Here is an 18,611-nt window from a genome sequence, read left to right as displayed (position 1 = left end):
TCCAGCCTTGCATAAGTAGTGTAGACAGGGCGAGATCCTCGCAGAACGTAAGTGACTGTGACAGTCCTGGCAGCACGCAGAGAGGCACGTGCTCATTATGCATGGCTGGAGAAATTATCTGTCTCCAGGGGACGTGTTTCACTGTGCATTAGCTCCGAGCCACTTCCTTCCTGTCTCTGCCCACTCCTCAGTCTCCTTTCCCACCCGGTCCCCTCAGCCAGCCCCTGCTCACTCGGAGCCCCGCGCTGCTGTCAACATCTCCATCCATCTTTCCTGCCGCAGCCGCGGCTCCCTGCACTTTGCTCAGTCTCCTGCCTGCTGTCCGGGAGCTGCTTTTCTGTCCCTGCCGCTCATTTGTCTCCTGTTCTCTCTATTCCCTGCCTCTCGTCCCCATCTGTGTTTTCCTCGATAATACCAGCTTTCTGGGTCCCCTACAGCTAGTGATAACCTTTTCTTGTTCCATTAATGTCCGTAAGCAGTGCTCCATTTGATTGATTGATTGGTTTTTATTTAAATTCTGCAGAAGAAAGAGAAACAGATTTTTATTTTTTTATTTTACTCTTTGGACCCACAGCCTTTCACATGGTAAGCATGAACTCTGGCTCTGAGCTACACCCCAGTCCAAAAATGGGCGTTGTTTTTTTTATAAAGTGACAGCAAAAAGAGTTGAGTAGTAGGAGGCATCAGAAAAGGTTGAAATCATGGTATCTTATTCTCTCTCTCTCTCTCTCTCTCTCTCTCTCTCTCTGAGACAGCCTCACTACACTGTCTAGCCTAGTCTTGAACTCACCATGTAGCCCAGGTTGGCCTCAAACTTTCGGCCCTCCTCCTGCCTCTGCCTCCTGCTTTATTGTCTTTACATAAACCTGGTCAACTATCCGTGGCCAATGACAGTTTAACTTGGACTATAAAAGGTTAGTTAAGCTTGGCACCTAACTCAGAGGCAAAAGCTTCTGGGAGAAATTAGTTAAGTTAAACTCAAGAAGCTGATGTGCGTAGAATTTCTTCTGCCTGACCCACTCACAACTGTGAAAGGGACATTTGAGGAATCGTTGTTATTGAAATGTTTCAGGGGGGCATAGCCTTTGGAAGCCAGAACTTGGCTTGGAGACCAGGCCTGGGACACTCTGAAGGTGCGGACAGTTGCCTGCTGGGAAAAGGGGGCTGCTGAGGGGAGGACTGGGCAGAAGCACTTGATCAGAGCAGTTCTGATCACTGTGTTTGCTCTCTCCTCTTGCCCACTGTAATTAAAGCCTTTCCAACATGATTCTGGCTTCCTGAGGAAGCTACAATTTACAAAAACAGGCAAGAAACAGACACAAAACAGCAGAGATGGTTGGTTGCAATGTATATATGTTTTAAATCACAAAGCCATTAATTGTCTTGAGGTTACTGGTGCTGGTCAGTTTTAAAGTGCCTAATCTCCCAATACAGCCCTGGCAGGGGGTGCACTTGTTTTGGTAGCAAAACAAGCAAAATAAGAGAAAATAAAGAAACCTAAGTGTGCTCCCACAGTGGATGCACCATTTTGATTCTCCACGGGCCCAGCCTCCTTCTTACTCCCATTAAAGGGAGGTGTTCCCCAGAAGTGCCCCCTGCCTTCTTCTCCACTTTACTCCCTCTCCTCTCGCCTCTGGATCCCTTCTCCTAACAGACCTTGAGGAATCCAAGGACCAGAATACATCAGGTATCTTATTCCTTGCAAAGGATGTGACCTTCCACTCCCCAAATGACTTTGACTGTGTTCTCTTTTGCTAGCCGAGGATATCAAGAGACACTGACCTTTCTAGTTTTGCCTAAGGAGTCAGCGACTATGACTATTATGTTCCAGTCTCTGATCTGATTCTGCCCCCTCCTCCCTGTCCCCTGCCTACCTTCCCTTCTTCCCAAGCATCTTGCTTGCCAGCAGCACACCAGCAGCACACCCGCAGCCCTCCCTTGCCTGGCACGTGAGGCCCATTTATCTGCCTTCAGCCCCGTGTCCGTGTCCTCTGCTAGCAAAAGAACACTTGGGGCCTCTAGGAGTGTTCACTCTCTTTTTAATCTGATTAGTCCCATCACCTACACGGAGGAGCCAGATTTTGGTATTACTGAGCTGTCTGTGGAGGGAGGAGAAATTGTCAGATATCACTTAAAGGGCTCCGTCCCTTGGGCGCCTGGGAACTGCCATGAGAAATTAATCTTCTAGCTATTTAAGGTAATTTCTTTTCTATCATCCTTTGTCAAGGCGACTGTACTGGGAAATGAATCTGAAGAGAGCCCATAACTGGTATCCACTCAACACGGCTCTCCAGCACTGTGTAGCATCCATCATCCCCACACGAGCAAAGGTGACAGCACTGCAAAGCCAACTCCCCCACAAGTGCCCAGTGGCGCGAAATCAGAGGTGCACAGGGTGGAGAGCCCTGGACTAGGGCCTGGCAGTTTTTCCTCGCCTCTGCTGTATTCTTTCCAGAAAACCTACCACAAATTGATCTCTTCTGTTAAATGAGTTTCACTGAGTGCCAGAAGACAGAACAAGGATGTGGCAGAAAGAACACAGGCCCTGGGGTTACGCCTGTTCTCTCCTGAACAATGAATCTGGTGACACAGAGGAGGCGTCTATGCTAAGCAGTGAGACCGCTGCCAGAGCGAGGTGTGAGACAGAAGCAGGTAAGCTCTTCTCGCCAGCTGAACTGCTGCTCACAGACCGAGGTTCTCTGGGATCATCTCTGGCTTTAGTGCTCTTCCATCCTGAAGGCTGCTTCCTAGGGCACAGGTTTTCAGGTGCTCCTTGGAGTTCCAAGAAGCAATGGGTGTCCAGCGGAGGGAGTGCAGGGGAGCTGATGGGTGAAGCTGGAGGCGGTTCAGTGGCTGAGGTTCTGGACTCCTCAATTCTAATTCCAGGGCTATTTTAGATATTGGGAATTTTCCTAAGAGTTCATCTAAGAAAAAAGTGTCTAAGCAAAGTCTCGTGGCACACACCTTAATCCCAGTCATTCAGGAGGCTGAAGCAGAAGGATTTGAGACACAGTTGGACAATTTAGTGATACCCTGTCTCAAAAAATAGAAGGGTTGGGACTGTAGCTCAGTGGTTAGTTGTCTCTGGGTTCAATCTCCAGTACCACCAGGAAAAAAAAAAAAATATTAAGTTTTTGTTTATTTGTTTGAGAACTGGGAATACAGCTCAGTGGTACAAGCGCCTGCCTGCCTAGCAAGTACAAGGTCCCGAGTTCAATTTCTGGTACCAAACAAACAAAAACAAAACAGCACATACACACAAAAACAAAAGACTATTTGAGACAGGGAATCACTATGTAGTTCAGACAGGCCTTGAACTATGTACCTTTGAGACTGGCTGCAGTTATATGCTTCTCCATCCTCAGACTCCTACAGATCACAGGTGTGCACCACCATGGTTGGCAAAGCTTTTGTTGTTGTTTTGTTAAGACAGGGTCTATTTAGTTGAGGCTTTAACTAATGACAATCCTCCTGCCTCAGCCCTGTGCTAGGATTACAGATGTACATCACCACACCTTGCTAAAAAGTACAGTACTAATTTTTTAAAGGATATGCAAGCCAGTGTTCTAAGTGTGGTGACTGTACCCGCACCTGCCACACATCACCCTAACCATTTGCTAATGGTCCACCCAGCAGGAAGAGGTGTCACAGGTCCTTTCAGCTGAAGAATCCTCATAGGTCTGCACTAGAAGCTCCCAGACTCCAGGGGCCTCCAACATACTTTTCAGCAAAATGAATCTCCTAAGGCACAAGAGTCATTTGTTTTCTAAACTCCCTTCTCCAATCTCACTAATTCCCAATTTCCCTGCATTTGACAAATGCAATTAACAAACCTCGATCAGCTCCTGGCGATAGCCCTCACCAATCAATACAAGAGCTGCATAAGGTGGAAGAGGAAGGGAAGGTGGCTGCATAGAGGGAAGAGGAGGCCTGACACATGTCTATGAATGCCCTCTCACAACTTCTTAGCCTCAAAACACAACACGGGGTTGTCCCCCCAGCCACAGCTTTCTTCTTTCTGGCTAAATAAAAGCTGGTCTTACTGTGTCCTTCTCTTTGGGTTTGCAATATCTTCTCCTGCCCATCTCATCTGCCCTTTTTTTCTTTTTTTTTTTTTGCGGTACTGGGGGTTGAACTCATGATCTTGCGCTTGTCAGGCAGTCGCTTATGCCACTGAGCTAAATCCCCAGCCCCCGCTTTTTCTCTTTAACAGAAGCCCTTGCCATCTGCTGGACCACAGCCTGGGAACCCCCAGCATCTCTCTGGTCCTCGAGGGACCTCTTCCCTCCCACATATTCCAGGGCTAGTGCAGTGCTGCTTCTTGCCTAGGAGGCTGCAAGCTCACTCCCCCTGCTCCACTGCACAGCGACACACACCCCAGAAGGCTAAAGGACATGATCACCAACCTCGTGATCACTACTGTGTCCAGTTCCCTTCTTTGTTCTCTGCAGCAGAGGCCCAGCCTTTTTTCCCCCCATTGGTTTAGGATCCCAGCTTTACCTCCTCATGCTCTGCTGCATATAATATTCACCTCCCCACTGCCAGCCCAGGGTGAGAGCTTTTTCCTCTGCAGCCCTGCCTATACAGCTCCGTGCATCTTTTCCACCTCATCAACTTTCCATCTCTTTGTGAACTGAATTGGGAAGTCTCTGCCTTCCCCCACCCTCCTTCTCTTTTGTTATCAGCTTCACGAGTGGGGACATTAATGTATTTACTACACAATGTCTTCACGCCACTGTTTCCCTTAATTACAGCCTCTTCCCTCCCCCTGTTCTGGCTTATTTGACTATAAAGTGCTTGGAGGGATAGCATGGACAAAAGACACAATGCACGCTGCAGTCGGACAGTAACTAGTGTAATGTTGACATCCAAGAAAGTACAAATGGGCACCTCTGCAGCAGGTCACTAGCAGTTGGTACCATGTAGAGGCCAGTGTCCCAGAGTGTTAAAGAAGGTAATGATACATCTGAGGTTACTTCCAGGGGTGCTGTATTATTACCAATAATGGTCACCCCAAGAAACACAGCAGCTACATCCAGCCTTCTTCAGGGGACAGACCCACTGTACTTGTCATGGAGATCAGCTACATTGTCACTGGAGACCCGGATCCAGCCATCCTCCCGCACGTGGTAGAGGTTGACTGACCCTCCTGAGTAGGCGTCTCTGTAGGTGGCTTGGTAGATGGCTCGACGGGCCAGGTCGTAGGCCTCCTCCACTTGCAGGTCATAGGAGTAACCTCGGTCCATGACTCCATAAGCATACACAGAGCCAGAACCCACAGAGAACGCAGCCCCAGAGATCCGGTTCCCTTCACTGTCCACATAGTAGAGGCCTGGAAAAGGAGACAAGATGAACAAGAAAAAAATGAAATCGCTTTTGACATCTAATTCATCTTGAAAGGCAGTTCTCCAGCTCTCCTGAACTGAGGGGGAAATCAACATAAACACTACAAAATAGGACTTCTCTAAAATTACTTGGGAGGCAGAGAAAGGGATGGAAATAAGATGTGCTCTGTGCATGCACAACTCCCCCGAAGGAATGCGATCATCAGGTACTGCAACGTGCATTAAAAAACATAAAACTTGAAAGAAAAGTGAAAAAATAATTTGGAAAAAAATTGCTGAATCAAATACAAAAAATGCTGAATCAATTTAATATTAAGGTTCACATGATCATGTGCCTGTCTTGGCAGAAAAGAAGCAGAACATTAAGTTTCAAGCACAGGACTTCAGGCAGTATGGAAGACAGTGTTAAAACTTAATTAACACTGCCAGCCTGGTATGGTGGGGAATGCCTATAAACCTAGCCCTTGGGAGGCCAAAGCAGGAGGATCACTGAGGCCAGCCTGGACTATACAGTGAGTTCAAGGCCAGCTTGAACTGCACAGTGAAACCCTTTTGAAGACAAAAAAAAAAAAAAAAAAAATGACCTGGCAGTTATCTCAGTGGTAAAGTTTCCCTAACATAGCTGAAACCCTAGGTTCAATTACCAGAATGATAGGGAGTAAAAATTATGGCTCATGTTTTCTTTTCTTTTCTTTTTTTTTTTTTTTTTTGATACTGGGTGTCAAACTTACGACCTTGCACTTGCCAGGTGAGCACTTACACCGTTGAGCTAAATCCCCAGCCCCTCATGCTTTCTACTGATACTGTAGAACAGATGGTACACCTATAATTCTAGCATCTGGGAGGCTAATGCAGGAGGATCCCAAATTTGAGCCCATCCTGGGCAACTGGGGAACTCAACGAGACCCTGTTTCAGGGAGAAAGACAAAAGATAGTATAGGGCAGGAATTGCCCAGGCCAGTTACCCATTTTGTAAAGCAAGTTTTACTAGAACATAGCCATACCCATTTGTTCATATATTGTCTATATGCTATACCAGGTAAGTTAAGCAGTACCTGCATTGTTTGATAACCAGGCAATGCTCCATGAACTTCATCTTAGCAAATTCTGTCTTAGCGTGAACATCACAGACTGTTCTTATGTAAACCTAAAATTCTCCCACATTACTATGTGATGTAATCTCATAGGATATGACTGTCATTTTGTGGTACATGGCTATAGCTGAGACAAAGATCCTATGGTCGACACGCTTAAAATACTATTTGGCCCATTATTAAAAAGTCAGCTGATTGCTGGTGTAGATGAAAATTCAGACAGAGTCTCAGAAAATCTATACTAAGGCTAGGAGTGTAGTTAAATGGTATGGTCCTGTTTAACAGGCACCAGGCACTGAGTTCAACCCTCCAGCATCCGATTAAAAAATGTTACCAATCTCATCAGCCCCTGGCATCCTTCCATGGCAAAGATCAGATTCAAATTTCTTGTCCTCAAACACCTTCAGGGATTCTTCAGGACCCACCAAACTCTGCTCTCCTGTCTCACCTGTCACACTTCCTGTTGTCTTCTCCAAGTCTACAATGACACTAGTCTTGTATGTGTGCGTGTACAAGTGTATGTTTTCCAAGTGGTACTAGAGATTGAAGCCTGTGCCTTCACAATGAGCAACATTCTGTGTCCTTTTCTAATTTTGTGACAAGACTCACTGCCAAGCTGGGTGGAACTTGTGATCCTCTTGCTTTAGTGTCCACAGTGCTGGAACTGTTTTTTGTTGTTTCTGAGACAGTCTTGCTAAGTAGCCCTGGCTGTTTTTGAACTTGTGATCCTCCTGCCTGTGCCTCCTAGATAGCTGGGAGTACCTGTGCCTGGTCAGCACCACTAATCTTTTTCCTATTTTAGGTAACTTTCCTAGTGTGCCAAAATCATCAAAGGTTTCTTCTTCCCAGTACTTGGAATTGCACCCAGGGCTTCCGTACTGGTGTAACCTCCAACCCCCAAGGCCTTTTTAAATTTTGAGAATGTCTCATAAATTGTTCATGCTGGGCTCACACCAGCAGCTTCCAGGCCCACTGATTCTAGTCTACCTGTCCAGCCAGTGGTGGTGAACGGATAGCACCCATGCAGAAGCCGTCTGTTAGTTATCACTGTAGACCCTCCTCAATCCCGGTACCACCACCTGGCCTCAAGGCTCACCACCTGGTTCCAATTTACCTCTCCAGCTTTCTGCCTCACTATTTCCTTTCATACGCCTTAGCTGGACTGGACTTCACCAAAGCTTTGTGCTTATTTCCTCACTTCCTTCGCTTTACCCCTCTTTTTTTGGAGGGGGGGAGGTTGAGAAAGGGTCTTGCTATGTAGTCATGCTGGCCATAAATCCACTATGTAGGTCAGGATGGCCTTGAACTCATGGCGATCCTCCCATCTCAGCCTCCCAAGTGCTGGGATCACAGACTTATACCACCAAGCCCAGCCAGCCTCACTTGACTTCTTGAGGGAAGGAACTGCTGCTTCACACTGAATGGGATGGGTTGTCAAGAAGGCTTTAAAAAAACATCCAGCTACCCAGAGCTGAGTCACTCTTCCCCTCCTCCACACCAAGAAGGCTTCTTGAAGAGGTACAGTTTAGGTTACAGCTTCTAAGATTTGCATGCTAGCTGGTCCTGAACTATCTTATAATGATGCTACCACCTGGAACAGATCCACCAGCAAGGTATTTATTTATTTATTTTTTGGTACAGGGGATTGAACTCACAACCTTGCACTTGCCAGGCAGGCACTTAGGCCACTAAGCTAAATCGCTTGTCCTCAATAGCTAAAAGTTTAAAGCAACATTTTAAAATGTTTCCCTGGATCAGAAAAAGTACACGGAACTGTTCTTTCACACCTTGCAGAGAAAGGTGTCTCAATTCCCAAAGTAACAGACTGAACTGCTTTTTCACACTCACTTTTTAATTCTTTCATTCATCCTCCTTGGGTAGAAAACTGATATTCCCTATACTCCTTTCTTTTTTTTTTAATCACTTATACTCTTTTCTAACTTCCTCCAAAGCAAATAAAAAAGCGATAGGTATTGCATAACCATTCTATAGGATAACTAGGAAAGGCAGGAAAGTAAATGAATGAAATAAAACAATAGAAGAAAAGAGTATCTTCAGGCATACAGGAGGGAAAATTACACAGAAAGTGACTAACACTGCTCCGCCTTTACTGAAAGACTGATTCAAAATTCACTGGACTGGAGGCTGGGGATTTAGCTCACCAGCATTCTAAGCGCCTGCCTTGCAAGCAGGCAGTCCTGAGTTCGATCCCCGGGACCAATAAAAAGGAAAAAGACAAAAAAAAAAAAAAAAAAAAAAAATCACTGGACTGGGGTGTAGCTCAGTGTACAGCACTTGCCCAGTAAGTGCTGAAGCTCTGGGTTCAGTTCAAGTCTTAGTACTGAAACAAACAAACCAAAGCCAGGTCACCTAGCAATTTAGTGAGACTTTGTCTCAAAAAATATAAAAAGGGCTGGAAATGTAGCTTAGTGCTAAAGCCCTGGTTTAGTTGCCAGTACCATGAAAAACAACCAAGGATGAACTTCTTGGTAAGGTTTTTATACACTTAGAAAGACAGGGTCGCTGGGCATGGTGGCAAACACACCTGTAATCCCAGGACTTAGGAAACTGAGGCAGGAGGATCACAAATTCCAGGCCATTCTGGGTCATATAGTGAGCTCAAGCTCAGGATGAACCACATAGTAAGACACTGTCTCAAAAACAAAATAAAACAACAACAAAAATAGGCTAAGGAATTTCTTTTTAGAGAAAAAAAGAACAGGACTTTAGATGATGGTAAGCGAGACTCTATCAGGCAAGACAAGAAAGGAGATGGCTTAAAAGTCTCCTTCTAGGCCAAAGACTCTCTAAAGGAAAAAGGAAAGAAAATTAAGTTTTGGGCAGCACTCAGGACCCTCTTATCTCTCAGAAGCTACTCGTAGTCCCCCTGAAACCTTTCTTACTCTTAATATCCTTAAAAAAAAAAAAGAGGGGCTAGGGATTTAGCTCAGTGGCATAAGCGCCTGCCTTGCAAGCAGGCAGTCATGAGTTCGATCCCTGGTACCGATAAAAACGAAAAAGACAAAAAATAAAATAAAATAAAGAACTTTTTTTTGGTGGTACTGAGGATTGAACCCAGGCAGCAGTAAACTATATTCCCGAGTCCTTTTTATTTATTTATTTATTTTTTTTATTTTTTGTCTTTTTCGTTTTTATCGGTACCAGGGATCGAACTCACGACTGCCTGCTTGCAAGGCAGGCGCTTATGCCGCTGAGCTAAATCCCCAGCCCCTAGTCCTTTTTATTTTAAAACAGGGTCATGGTAAGTTGCTCAGCTAGCCTCCATTTTTTATCTTCTTGCCTGAGCCTCTTGAGTAGTTGGGATTAAGGGTGTGCACCACATACTTGGCAAGAAATGACTTAACTTTTGAGAGGCTACTACATATTCAAGCTTCACTATATGATACATAGCTGCTAACCACATGTGGCTAGTGAGTATTTAAAATGCAACTACTGGCTTTGGGCATTAGGACATTAGGTCTTGTTATGGTAATTCAGACCTCCAACTCAAAGTGATTCTCCTGCCTCAGCCTCCAAAGTGCCACACACAGGTGTGTGCCACCACAGCCAGGCAAATGGACCATTAAACCTGATTTCACTTGTTTCTTTTTACTCTCACATCCATGCGAAAAATTTAAATTACATATGTGACTCACGTTATTTTTTATAACACCAGCTAGAGTTTTATGTCTATCACCCAATTCTCAAATACAACTTATTGTAAGTCTTTCTAGGACTTATTTTATGGGGCAGAAGGGAAAGCATTATATGCCAGATATTTTTTTTTTTGTCTTTTTCTTTTTTTATCGGTACCGGGGATTGAACTCACGACCACACACTTGCAAGGCAGGCACTTTTGCCGCTGAGCTAAATCCCCAGCCCCGTATGTTCCAGACATTTGACAAGTTACTTTATATGTATTAACTCACTTAGCCAGGGTTCCAGAAAAAAGCAAGATAAGAAAGAAAAAGCAACCTGCCTGCGGTCACACAGGTTACCAACGACACAGCAGGACTGATTCCATGTCCATTCCTACACTCCAGTGCCTTCCTTAGACAAAGAAAAGGGCTGTAACCTAATCAGCCAGCCAGGTGTGCATGTCTATAACAGGCCAATGCAGGAGGATAGACAAGGGGCTGAACAGTGAGATCGGTCTCAAAACAAGCCTAATCAATATCAAAAAACCTAATCAATATCTCCTCAGATAGGGCATGAAACCCCTCTGTAGCGACAGCCCGAGGATCATGTGATTGTAGCTCAACTCACCAGGGCCTCTCTTATCCCAGCCACAAATCATGGTGCCCATGGACAGCCCCATGCCTTTGTACTGATAGACCATGTTGGCTAGCAGCTTGGAGGCTGCTGCTACTGAGATGCGTTCCTTATTTCGTAGCTCGTAGATTCGACACTGCCGAGCCAACAGCCGCTCCCAGAAGCTGCAATCTGCTGCACCCCCGGCCATGGTGCCCAGAAGGTACGGGTTGATCTCTATCACCTTCTTCACCGTCTGGGAGGCGATGTAAGCCCCGGCAGTGGCCCGGGAGTCAGCAGCAACAATGACTCCATGGCGAAACTGAAGATTAGAACACAAAACAAACCACATCAGACCACTAAATATTTTCTTTCCATTTCTTTTTTCACCATTGCAAACCCAGCACATCTCCTTTCACAACGAACTTCTCCACATACTGACGTCAACTAAGCTTCACTGCAATCCCTCAACGGGGACACAGCCAGTATTATATTCGCTTTGTGGATGAAGAAAGGAAACAGGTCCAACGAGACAGAACGACCTGCCCAAGATTCAGGGCTTGTTGCAGAACTTGACCAGGGACCTCACCAAGCTTCCTGCTCAGGCCTCGGAGCTTCACTTACCCAGCAAGGGACGCTCAGTTTACAAAACCTTTGGTGAACGGCGACAAAGCCCTCCCTGAGCGGGCCTGGCCTTTTCCACCCAGGAGCGCCTAGACAGGAGCAGCCTGGGGTCGTCTAGGAGCCAACCCAAGCTGCTTCGGGTTCCTCCCCACCGCCCCGCTCCGCGGGCAGCGCGAGGACCGAGGCTTCCCGGGACAATGAGACAGCGAAACCGCGGGGGTCGGGACGAGGTCTAAGCGTCCGCTTGGGCTTGGTGGGCGCGGGGACTGAGGGCTACGGTGAGGCTGAGAGGTGAGGAAGCGTGCGGGCTTTCGAGAACCCGCCGGGGAAGGCCGTTGGATCCGTACCTTGAAGGCCAGAGTGGTGGTTCCATGAAGCATTTCGATTCGCGGTTCCTCTGGGGCACCCCAGCCGGGCGCGGCCAGGCTCAGCCCATCGCTGGAACTCCCTGGACTCAGGTCCAGTAGATCCGCCCGACCCCCAAGTCCGAAAAACCCGCGCCGGTTCACCGGTAGCGGCCTCTCCAATACGCTGGCCAGCGCCATGTCTAATAAGGGCAAAGGGAACTAACTCCGAGAACGCCTAGCAAGGAACGGCCGGGCAACGCCTCGCCGTCACGGCTTCACTTCCTATTATATCTAGCCCCAGAAGAGCCATTTTAACTCCTGGCAGCCACGCCTCCAAAAAAAAAAAAAAAAAAAAAAAACCGAGAGCCAGATGCCGGCGATCATTTTCACCACAGAGGGGCGGGGAAGTAGCCTCACTATCCTTAAGAACTCTAAAGCCGTTGTGGGTGCCGTCTTGACTTTGGTCATAGGAAGTGATTGAAAACCACCATATTGAGTGATGAAGGCGAAGTCAGCCATTTTTGAGAAGGGCGTGACTGGTTGAAAATAGGTTCTGGACTCAACTGTAAGTCGTCCCGGAGTCCAACTTGCAAGTTACAACTCTTGCTTCAGCACTTGCCGCTTGTTTAAGGAGACTCTCCCCATACACACCTAGTACGGTGTAATTATCTATATTGAAGCCATTTCCCTGTGGCATTAAACCCCAGTTTATAATAAAAAGCTCAATGAAATAAAGTGCTCTTGTTCATAGCGTTACTTGCTACAGTACAAGTCTTTAACAGGAACCAACTTTTTTTTTTTTTTTCTTTTTCATTTTTATCGGTACCGGGGATCAAACTCACGACCGCCTGCTTGCAAAGCAGGTACTTATGCCGCTGAGCTAAATCTCCAGCCCCCACCAACTTTTAAGATTCAGTATTTTCTCCTATCTTCTACTAGAAATTGTAATGAATTGCCTATAAGGCAAGTAAGAATAAAGAAGGGTAAGCAAAAATCTCAGCTAATCCACCAACTAGATTCTTAACTCAGCACCTGAATAATGGAGGGAATAGTACTTTATCTTTTCAGAACATAGAGGAGAGTTGAGACCCCATAAAGATGTACCAAGAAATTCTCTTCCTTCAGCTTACCGAGATGAAGCTCTTTTTCGGAATGGGGTATCTTTATTGTCTCGTCTTCCCTCCACCCATCTTCATTTCTCCACTCTTGGGAATGGTGACAAGTCAGGAAGTGGGCATATGTATGAAATGTTGCCTCCTGCTTTATGGTTTTGTGAAGTTGGTGTCTGGCCTTCTTTGTAGGAGTCCGGCAGCAACAGCTACATTCCACTTTCTTCTGATTCTCAATGCCTGCCCCTCCTCTCCTTTAGCTGGCTCTGTGTGTGCTGTATTTTTAATGCTGAAATTTGACAACCCTAACCCAGCTCCACCAGAATGTGATGAAACAGGAGATCTTTGTGTCTCACACTTGGATGGTGTGGAAAATGCAGTGTCTTTTTTTTTTGTACCAGAAATTGAACTCAGGAACTTGTGCTTGCCAGCCAGGTGCTGTGCCAGGGAGCTATATCTCCATCCCAAAGTGCCTCTTTTTATTGAACATACGTTATTCAGCCATCACCTCTGTAATGTAATTAATCCTCCTGACTTCTTTCATTTATTCTTTCACCTTTGACCAACAGTTTCCACCTACCTTTGTAAAAGCACCTTTACATTATACCTGGCCAGAACTCATCTTCAGGATGGATTATGAGTATGTATTTATTTTTGAATATGAAGTATCAGTTTAGAGACAGCATCTCTCAGCCTGATGTTGAACTCACTATGTAGCCCAGGCTGGCTATGAACTCACAGTGATCCTCCTGCCTCAGCCTCTGGAGTGTGGAGATTACAGGTGTGTACCATCACACCTAGCTGGATTGTGAGGTTTTAAAGACGTATTTCTCAGGGCTGGGGACTTAGCTCAGCGGCATAAGTATCTGCCCTGCAAGTAGGCTGTCGTGAGTTTGATCCCCAGTACTGATTAAAAAAAAAAAAAAAAAGACATGTATTTCTCTACTGTTCATCTCTGTCCCCACAACTCAGTATACATTTACCACATAAACACAGGGAAGAATGACAATAATATTCCTCCCAGAGCTTGAAAACTGCTCGTCCAGGACCCCACCCCTTTCTCCCACATATGGCGAATTTCCAGGTCTGACTGATTCTCCCTCTACAATATTTCTTGCATTCTTTTTCATGCAACTGATAATCACCTTTGTCTTTTCATTTCCTCACTCCTGAATTACTGAAAAATTTTTCCTACACCATTTTTCTGGACCTAAACTGTCACTTTCTAGTTCACTGGGCACAGTGGCAAATGGTTTTCCTAAAATGCCATCCTGATCTTATCACTCACCTCCCTAAAAGTGTCCTCTAAAGTTCAAGCTCTACAAGATGGCACATGAGACCTCCCATGATCTGATCCTGACTTCCTCACCTCATCCTGTGGTTTCAAGTGCTGTCATGCAGAGGCTGGGAGGAGGTCAGTATAGAGTAGTACAGGCTTGGGGGTCTCAGGTGGCTTTGTCAAGGAGGTCTGCATTGCTTTTTTCTTTTCCTTCATTTTCTCTTCTACCCACCCCTGCCCCCACCTTCTTTGGAGATAGTCTTACTATATAGTTCATGCTGGCCTTGAATTCACTATGTAGCTGATATTGGCCTCAAACTCATAGCAATCCTCCTGTCTCAGCCTCCCAAGTACTGGGAACAAAGACATGTGCCACCATGCCCAGCTATTAATTCTTTTCTTTTTCTCCTTTTTTTTTTTTTTTTTTTTTTTGTCTTTTTCATTTTTACCGGTACTGGGGATCGAACTCAAGGCAGGCGCTTATGCCACTGAGCTAAATCCCCAGCCCCTTTTTTTATCTTTTTGAGACAAGGTCTCACTATGCAGTTCAGGCTGGCCTTGGGCTCACTTTGTAGCCCAGGCTGGTTTGGAATTTGCAATGATTCTCCTACCTCAGCTTCCTAAGTGCTGAAATTACAGGACTGTGCCACCACATCCAGCTGGATTTATTTTAAGTAGCAGTTGGGTCTGCTTTCTGCTCAAACCCATAGCCTCAGTGGGTCCGAAGCTCTCTGTCAAAGCACTGAGTTGTCTTTTCCTTTTCTCTCGATTTTCATTGTAGCATGTTCACTGTACATGATGGTCATACTGCTTGTGGGGAGGTGGTACATGTGCCTAGCGTGTCTTCCTTCTTTATTCAAATCTCTTCCCCTGCGCCCTCTCCTCCTACTGAGTTGTTGTTACTCTCCCAGGCCAGCTGCCCTCTCAGGCCTTATTTCTCTTTCACCGCCCAATGTCCCACACAGGAAAAACAAGAGACCTATCTCTCTTCCTTCCTGGTGTGTGCCTTTTCTTTGCAGTTATTTCACCCTCCTACCCACTCCCAGTCACAGAATGACAGGCAGGAGACTCTGTGAGTGACTCGCAGATGTGTCTCGGGCCACGGAAGGTGAAGGCCTGACTGATGGGCAGCGTTTGTCTTTCCACGGTTGGAGACTCTGCTGGCCTTATCCTGTTTGCCCTCAGCAGCCCTCCAGGAAGGAGGGTCCCATTGGTCGGTCCCCAAACCTGGCTGGGGTGGGGAGAGGTGAAGCAGCAGCTCATACGCTTCACTTGCTGTTTCTGGCAGCTGCCCAGCTTCTCTGAAGCGTCCCTCTCCCTCGACTTGACCCCAGCCCACAAATCCCTGTCCTGCTCCTTCCGTCCTTCACTCGACCTCAGGGATGGCTCTGCAGGATGTATGCAAGCAGCAGGCCCTGGACATCGAAGGACTGTCCCCTCACTTGTCTCAGGCTGGCAGCTGGACCGTGCCCCGGGGCTGTGATCCTGAGTCCTTCCTGCGGATCCATGGCCCCAGGCTGGCCCACGGCACCACCACCCTGGCCTTCCGCTTCCGTCATGGAGTCATTGCCGCAGCCGACACTCGTTCCTCCTGTGGCAGCTACGTGGCCTGTCCAGCTTCACTCAAGGTCATCCCTGTGCACCAGCACCTCTTGGGTACCACTTCGGGCACCTCGGCTGATTGTGTTACCTGGTACCGGGTGCTGCGGCGGGAGCTGCGGCTTCGGGCTCTAAGGGAGGGTCAGATGCCCAGTGTGGCGGGTGCGGCCAAGCTCTTGTCAACCATGATGTCCCGCTACCGGGGGCTGGATCTGTGTGTGGCCACTGCCCTGTGTGGCTGGGACTGCTCTGGCCCTGCTCTCTTCTATGTCTACAGCGACGGCACCTGCTTCCAGGGGGACATATTCTCTGTAGGCTCGGGATCTCCCTATGCCTATGGCGTGCTAGACCACGGCTACCGCTATGACATGACCACACAGGAAGCCTATACCCTGGCCCGCCGTGCTGTGGCCCATGCCACCCATCGTGATGCCTACTCAGGGGGCTCAGTGGACCTGTTCCATGTGCGGGAGAGTGGATGGGAGTATGTATCACGCAGTGATGCCTGTGTGCTGTACACAGAGCTGCAGATGCTCCCGGTGCCAGAGCTGGAGAGTGAGGACACCCAGGCCCAGCCTGAGCCTGTCATTCCTCATGGAGCTTCGGAAGGCAGAGAACTCCCTGTGGGCCCAGAGGAGTTGGCACTAGAAGACTCCCAAGACACCAGCAAAAACTGAGAGACTGTGAGAAGGGGCAGGACTTGGAAACCCAGGCTGAGGGAGGAAGTGGGCAGTGGGGAGGCTCTGCTGGGAGCAGCCTCAAGCACCTGGCTCCAGGCCTTCTGGGTTGCCTGCTTCATTTGTTCCAAGTTCCCACCCTTTCTGCCTCCAAAACCCATTGCCAGTTCTGTCCAGCATGTGTGTATCCATGCCTGGTGCATTGATCCTCTCGGCTCCAAGCTGACTTTGAGCACACACTTGCCATGTGCCTGCTGCTCGCTGGGTGCCATGCTAGGTGCTCTTTTTCTTGCTGTCCTCTCCCAAGCTCTCTTCTCTTGCGATGACCTTCTATTGATGGCAGCACGAGTCTGTCTCTTTTTCCTGGTCACCTTCTCAGCTTGGAGGTGCAGCTCCTCCTGGAATCATGTGGGGAGAGTGGCCCCAATAGGTGTGAGCCCAGTGCAGGGCAGGAGGCCTCTCAGCTGCCCTGTACCCTGCCTTCACTGAAATGACTGTAATGAGCACTCCTGCACTGAGTGCAGCCCTTGCAGGGAAAACGTTCCTCAGTTCATGGAAGAGGAATCAGACTCACAGGGTCATGGGACTTGCCCGGGTTACATAGTAGGTGGCAGCCAGGGGCCTTGGATCCAGGCCTCCCACTGCAGAGTCTGGGCTTTAGGGCCAGCTTCCCTAGATTCTGGGGAGTGATGTGGAAGGAGCGCAGATGGGCCAAGACCCTGCCCAGCAGCTGGGATGAATGAACCCTGAAGAGCCAGAGGCCCTGAGGGATAGCTCAGAGAAGTGCCCCTGCTGTCTCGCGTGGCCATGTCTGCCATGGCCTGTGCCTGCTCTCTACCCTTCTGGGCCTCTGTCATGCTAGACATTTTCTTTCTTCTCCCAGACTCCTCCCTGATGCTCCCTCTGGAGAATGAAGAAAAGAGGTGGCTGTGCCAGAGTGGGTTTTCCTACCCCTCCTGTCACCCCCACCCCTGTGATCCCCAACTTGGAGACTCAGGCTGACAGCTCTGGGAGGACTATTGCCCTCTTTTCATGGCAGGGGGTGGGAAGGAAAGCAGGATTGGCCTAGGAGATGAGGCCTGAAGAAGATTTCTGAAACTTCTTTCCCCTCATCCCAGTTCCAAGAACAAGGCTGCTTTTCCCCTCCTTGGCCACCCCATGCCTCAGGTTAACAATTCTTCTGGGCAGGAGGTGACCAGACCACAGACCTCTGATCAAGTGCCTGGGGAGGAGAAAGGAAAGCTTTCAGGGAGGCCCAGAGAGGAAAGCGGTGGCAAGGGGGACGGGTGGTGGTGGTAGGGAAGCAGAGCTGCGGAAGGGGACAGAGGTTTCCTCTGCTGTGGATTAGCTTCCGAGCCGGAGTCAAAGAATCTGGCCAGCAGCCTCCACAGCAGCCTCCTGCAGCCCTCGCCCGTGCCCCGGTGTCAGGGGTGAAGTGGGGGAGATGCTCTGTGCCTGTCCCTTTCCCAAGGCACACCAGGGGGCTGAACCCAGAGGGCAGAACTCTTTTTCTTTTCAGTACTGGGAATCAGACCCAGGCCCTTGTGCTTGTCAGGCAGGCCCTGTGCCGCTGAGCTCTGTCTCTGGCACTAAGCCCCATCTTGCATCTCCTTCTCCTACCCTGCTTCTTCCTACTTTTTTCCATAGCCCTATCCCACCTTCACTACCTTTGACAGGTTCTGTCCATTCAAATGATGAGGTATTTGAGGGCAGAGACAAGCCTGGGCTATTTTCCTATGTTCAGTAAAAATTTAAAAGGAAAAATTGGTAAGGTTTGTTTGTTTGGACAAAGTCCTGCTACACAGCCCAGGCTGGCCTTGAACTTGCAATGCTTGAGTGCTAGGATTCTAGGCATCCTTTAAGTTTGTAGTGAGTTGGTGGAAGTGGGCTCAGGAGGATGAGAGGGAGGGCTCTGAAAGCACCCCTCCCTACGAGTGGCCAGAGTCATTTCCTTCATTGCTCCAGTAACTCCTGAAGGTTGATGCAGCTTTCAGGGTGAGAGCAGAGGCAGAAATCTTGCCTTTCCTGACCTAAAGAGGAAGCCCTTGTTCTGTGATGCCCTGCTTGGAATGCCGCCTATCTCCTGTGGCTGGCAGGATAGACAACCAGCTCTTGTACAGGCCCGTAGCTGTCAGGGGTGCAGGTTTCCAGATTCACCAGAGTAAGTGATGGCCAGCACTGGAGTGAGGATCCTTGTCCTCTTGCCACCTGGCAGGTATGCAAGGTGTGAGAAGGTGTGTTCTCATCAAAGTAGCACCCCACATAGGGGAAGGTCACAAGGGCTCC

The 18,611-nt window shown here is 48.1% G+C and overlaps 2 protein-coding genes across 2 annotated transcripts; one reads left to right on the top strand and one right to left on the bottom strand.

Annotated features, from left to right (window-relative positions):
* Positions 1 to 4,839: 4,839 nt before the first annotated feature.
* Positions 4,840 to 11,892, bottom strand: Psmb5 (proteasome 20S subunit beta 5). Its single transcript, XM_003474496.5, has 3 exons — positions 11,662 to 11,892; positions 10,706 to 11,012; positions 4,840 to 5,332 (listed from the first exon to the last, which is right to left on the bottom strand). Exons 1-3 carry the CDS (start codon positions 11,857 to 11,859, stop codon positions 5,046 to 5,048), a joined length of 792 nt encoding a protein of 263 aa, XP_003474544.1. The 5' UTR covers positions 11,860 to 11,892; the 3' UTR covers positions 4,840 to 5,045.
* Positions 11,893 to 15,431: 3,539 nt separating this feature from the next.
* Psmb11 (proteasome subunit beta 11) lies at positions 15,432 to 16,325 on the top strand. The gene has a single exon (XM_003474305.1). The coding sequence runs from the start codon at positions 15,432 to 15,434 to the stop codon at positions 16,323 to 16,325; it is 894 nt and encodes a 297-aa protein (XP_003474353.1).
* Positions 16,326 to 18,611: the final 2,286 nt, after the last annotated feature.

Source organism: Cavia porcellus, unplaced genomic scaffold (assembly GCF_034190915.1).
Source record: "Cavia porcellus strain 051 isolate PalLab524CR breed Dunkin Hartley unplaced genomic scaffold, mCavPor4.1 scaffold_26, whole genome shotgun sequence".
NCBI classification, from domain to species: domain Eukaryota; kingdom Metazoa; phylum Chordata; class Mammalia; order Rodentia; family Caviidae; genus Cavia; species Cavia porcellus.
This window is presented reverse-complemented; position numbering and strand designations above follow the sequence as displayed.